General features: G+C 53.6%; 1 protein-coding gene across 1 annotated transcript in view; it reads right to left on the minus strand.

Annotated features, from left to right (window-relative positions):
* Positions 1-541: 541 nt before the first annotated feature.
* ONECUT1 (one cut homeobox 1) overlaps positions 542-5,325 on the minus strand; it is a gene marked incomplete at its 3' end in the record, with an annotated part of 23,557 nt that continues 18,773 nt past the window's right edge. The window contains exons 8-9 of the mRNA XM_056866008.1: positions 4,708-4,753; positions 542-803 (exon numbers count right to left, since the gene is read on the minus strand). Coding sequence (XP_056721986.1) covers positions 542-803; positions 4,708-4,753 — 308 coding nt within the window. The remainder of the gene's footprint in view (positions 804-4,707; positions 4,754-5,325) is intronic.

A 5,325-nucleotide genomic window follows, 5' to 3' on the forward strand; every position in this document is an offset into this window, starting at 1 on the left:
CGGGTGGCACCTGTGGGTCATTAGGGAGCTTCTGTACAAATGCACTTTTTTCCTTTACTACAGAATTTATTTTCTACCTTCCCTTTTCCTATTTCCCACCTCTCCAAAGGCAAACTTTAAAGGAAACATGCAACAGTGTATCTATACAGAGGATGCAACGGTTTGCAACTCTTTACTCCAGCCATTTTTCTTACAGGAAATTAAGACACAACAGGCACGTGCGAAAACCAGTAATAATACGTTACATGTTAACTAAATTTGATTTGGTTGCATCGCTAAAAGCAATTTAGGTCTTAAAGGAAAACAAATACTGCATATATTTCAAATTTCCCCCAAACGTCCATATTTCCCCGCCCCCCCCCAAAAAAAAAACCAGCTCGCAAGCCCGTAACTTTTTTGTAAACTTCCCCCCACCCCAAGTTCGAGCCTTGCAAGACCACCGCGGGCCTCGTGCTGCGTCATAAAACCCGCTATACGCCCCCTCCCCCCGGGGCATTTCGCGCCAAAGACACCCCCCCCTCCGGTGCACCGGGCGCCTTACCGGGCGGGGCCGCGGAGTCCGCTTCGCCGCTGCACGTGCCGCCGCCGCCGCCTCCCGCGCGCCCGTGCCGTGCCGCGCCTGCGCACACACCCCTCCCCACGCCGGGGCTGAGTGCACTACTTGGAGCATGCGCAGAGAGCCCCCGTGGGGTAGCGGCGGGCAGACTGGCAGCCGGGCATCGGGTGACGTCAGAGTAGCTCAGCATCTCTTCCCGGCGGACTGCCTCTGTAGCTGGAGGTTCCACTCTGCTGCCGCGACGCTTCTATTAAGAACGAGCCCAGGGCGGCCCTCGTGCAGGGGCTGAGTTCCCACCAGGCAGGGCAAAAGGCGGCCTCTCGGCGGCAGATTATTCCCTTGACCACCGGATGGCGGCATCTCCTCTCCCTGTCTTAGCCCCTGTGGAAGCCACTGGGAGGCGGGGCGTCGAGGTCGCGCCCCCCCCAGCTCCCCCAGCCCCCCCCCCACCGTGCCTTCTTTGGCCCAGGAAACCGCGCGCGCACGCACACCGGGGGAAGGGGGCTAGACCGGGCGGCCGAGCCAGGCCTGGGGGGGGGGGGGAATTGGCCTCTCGGCTGCAGTGCACCGGTTTGGCCACGGGAGGGCAGCACCCTCCTCCCCCACGGCTTGGGCGCTCCCCCCCCATTTTACTACATTTTAGTTTATTCAATTTTATGTTATTAAGTTTTATGTGACCTCTTCTTAAAAACCTCCAGGGAATATTTTATCTTACCGCCTCCTGAGGAAGCCTGTTCCATGGAGCGGTTCCTGGGTGGGCAGGCTTCCTCGGGGGGGGGGGTGAGCTCTCCTTCCCTGGAGGTTTTGAAGCAGAGGTTAGATGGCCATCTGTCAGCAAGGCTGATTCTATGACCTTAGGCAGATGATGAGAGGGAGGGCATCTTGGCCATCTTCTGGGCATGGAGTAGGGGTCACTGGGGGTGTGGGAGGGGGAGGTAGTTGTGAATTTTCTGCATTGTGCAGGGGGTTGGACTAGATGACCCTGGTGGTCCCTTCCAACTCTATGATTCTATGACCGTCCCTTTGGAGATGCCACTGGGGATTGAACCTGGGACCTTCTGCGTGCCACTGATAGATCGCAAACATAGAAAATCATTTTCATGTCCTCCCCAGAAGGGGGAAACCTTAAAGCAGAAGCTGGACGGCCACCTGTCAGCAATGCTGATTCTATGACCTTAGGCAGATAATGAGAGGGAGGGCACCTTGGCCATCTTCCGGGCATGGAGCAGGGGGTCACTAGGGGTGTGTGCGGGGGGGAGGGATTTGTGAATTTCCTGCATTGTGCAGGGGGTTGGACTGGATGGCCCTGGAGGTCCCTTCCCGCTCTATGGTTGAAGTGGCAGTATGTCCAGGGTCTGACGTGCCGTGAGGCTGCTTTTTATTTGCTGCCGCAGCATAAGACTTGCGCTGAGGTTTCAGGGGGAACAGAACCGAAGTGTCAGGACAATTGCTGCCCCCGTTTTGTAATAATAAATAAGAAAAATGAAAATAAAGTCTGTTTAAAATCGAATAACATAAAGTGTTATTAAATAATGAAAAAAGAGGGCTAAGCTGGTATTGCGCACTCCCAACGTTTCATTTCGGCATTTCGGGAAGAAGAAAGGCCTCCGAAACGCTTGGGGGGGGAAACAACCTAGTAACACTTCAGGTTTTTGTGACGCGGGGAATTTGAGTGGCTGTAACGCTTCCGGTCCCCGGAAGCGGCGGGGACTACAAAACGGGGGCAGCGGTTCTGGTGACACTTCCGGTCTTTGTGGGCAAGTTCAGGGCACCTAATGCGGTTGCGCACTACAGAGCAGGGGGCGGGGATTCCATGTGCGCTTCCGGGGGGCTGGTTTGACTGTGACGCTTTTGAGCACGGTTGCCATGGAAACAGGCTGGCGACGCGGCCGTCGGGCGCGCCCGTGAACCCGCTGCGCAAGCGCCGCAGCCGTGCGGAGGGAGGGGCGCTGCTGCCACCCCGCGGCCAAACCCAGGCACTGCAGCCCAGGGGCCCCGCGGGCCACGCCTGGCCCGGCCTCGGAGCCTCCGCCGCCCGCCCGCCCAGGGGCCCGCCCGCCCGGGGCTCCCGGGGGACATCCCGGGCCTCCGCCGCAGAGTGGGTTTGTTGGGGGGGGGAGACCGCACACCCCATGGCCATGGAAACTCGTTGTATGCGCAGAGGCACAGCCCTGGCCTGATCAGAGACCCGGGGCAGGGATGATGCCGCCGCCGCCTTGTGGCGCAATGGAGGAACTGCACCCACCACCACCCCACCTTATTTTACCCATTTAATGTGCAGCCCCTCCCTCATTCCCAGCACGGAGGAGGAAGCAGCTGGTGTTGACAGGCCGACCTTCTCCACCATTTCAGGAGGAGTCCGAGCGGCTCCCAGTCCCCTTTCCCCCTCCCCACAGCAGGCACCCCTGGGCACGGTCACTGGGGGTCACTGGGGGTGTGGGGAGGGGGAGGCGGTTGTGAATTCCCGGCATTGTGCAGGGGGGGTTGGACTAGCTGACCCTGGCGGTCCCCCTTCCAACTCTGTGATTCTAGGTAGGTGGGGCAGAGAGAGCGCTAAGAGAGCTGTGACTAGCCCAAGGTCGCCCAGCTGGCTTCGTGTGGAGGAGCGGGGAAACCGACCCGGTTCCCCAGATTAGCCTCCGTCGCTCCTGTGGAGGAGCAGTGGGGGATCAGACCCGGTTCTCCAGAGTCCGCCGCTCCAGACCAAACCACTCCAAACAGGCGCTCTTGCAGGTCTCCGCTCTGGGCTCTGAGCTGCTCTGCTAGGGCCGCTGTGTCCTGGGGAAAGAGCTCCTTTTCGCCTTGGCTTCTGCCAGTCTGAGCGCCCAGATCAGAGTCCACTGCTCCAAACCACCAGTCTTAACCACTGCACAGAAGAGGCCACTCCGCAGGCACTGTGCTGGGGAAGATCCCGCTCAAAGGCTTCTAGATCTGCAGGAAGGCATCCAGGGCCTGGCCCCACCTTCCCAATAGGCTCACCCACTTCCCTGAAATGAATGGTGAACCTAAGAGGCGGGGGATACCCCTCCAGGGGTCCTGGCAGCCCCCGGTAACGCTCCTTGGGAAGACTGTGCTAGCCCCCACCCCACCCCCGACGTCCCACTTTATTTAAATAATGGAGGCCACACACTCAGCTTTTTTCTTTTAAATAGAAGCAAAGTTCTTTACAGCACCACGAAAAGCCATCAAATATTGTTTTTTTCATAATAACAACAATACAGGTAGGTTGGGATGTTGGAGGGAAGAGGAGGCTGGGATCAGGATGCATAGCTCTGACAGAATGGACAGACGATACAAGTTCCATAACTTAAAAAATATATATGTTTCATATATATATTACACATATATATCCAGCATAAGAATCTTCGAATACTTTTAAGATACAGCTTGTTTTTTTTTTTTGTAATCTCTCTTTACAACAGATATATTCACGTGGTCGTTTCATTTTTTGTTCTTTTAAAGTATTTTTTAATTTAATAAAGAAATTTCATAGTTGTGCCAGACGTTTTTTGGAGATCAGTACTTGGAGAAAAGAGGGGTCACCAGATGACACCCGCAACCCCACCCCACCCATGGCCACCCAGTTCTCATTTAAAAAAAAACAAAAAACACAGACCTGAAGAATAAACCAGAATTGCATTCCCAACGTAAAAGCCATTTGTTGCCCTGACAGATCCTTGTGTGTACATCAGTATACAGCTGCACGTGTGTCAAAATTACATCCACGCACACACGCACAAATTAAAAAAAACAAAAACAGAAAATACACTGGTAGGAGATGAGATTGTATAGTACCAAATAATCCATAAAAGAAGGCACATCCTTTACTTTTGGCTAAAATGGTATAAAAAGAACATGGCAAAGAAAATCAAAGCCCGTGTAACAGAAACTTAATTTCACACGCCCTGAAAACAAAAGTAATGGTATCTTTTACACCTTGTGCTACTCCTTAAGATGATCTCGCCACAAGTCAGAGGTTAGGGCAGAGGTTAGGATCCCAGCTGCACTCTAGTTCTTTCAATTAAATCTCTTTAAAACAGTTTAATATACAACTGATAATATTAACTCTTCTTAAATATATATATATATATAAATCTGTTAAAATATTTCTCTGAGGACTCCCATGGGCAGCTGGCCCACAAACTACAAACCTCGGGGGGACCCTGCTGCGGGTCCACGGCCAAGGTGGCTGCAGGCCTGAGGGGGCAGAATAGAAGCGATTACAAAAATTCAGAATGCACTTCAAGGATCAATGCATAAGGAGGCGAATCAAGTTCTGTGCTGTGAATGACTCCTTGATCTGAATGCTGGCTCCAGGAAGGCTATGAGCTCTCCTGTGGCAAAAAGATGCTGATTCTCACCAAGATGGGAATAATTTTGTTTAACACTGACAGGGAAAAGGAGGGGCCTCTCATTGCCAAGAAATTCCAGCAGGAAGACAGTGGCCGATCAATGCTTTGACAACTCGGAGTTGCCGCATCGCCGTAGGGATGGGTAATGCGTTATTGGGATTCCTGGATTGTGCTTGTCTAAGATAAGATGTGCCCATTGAGAAGTGACCACGAGGCCTCAAGGGTTAAGAGGGAATCCCCGTGGATCCACCCAAAGAGGTTGTGTCTCCCATCATCCTTTGGCTATTCAGATGCTCAATCGCTTACTTGTCACTGCAACTGAGAGACAAGGTGATTTGCTGGGTCCATCAGCATGACAGTGGGGACCATCATGACACACTCAAGACTTCTGCAGAAATGTTGGTTCCTGGGCCAACG

The sequence above is a fragment of the Euleptes europaea genome, chromosome 20 (genome assembly GCF_029931775.1).
Source record: "Euleptes europaea isolate rEulEur1 chromosome 20, rEulEur1.hap1, whole genome shotgun sequence".
NCBI lineage: Eukaryota > Metazoa > Chordata > Lepidosauria > Squamata > Sphaerodactylidae > Euleptes > Euleptes europaea.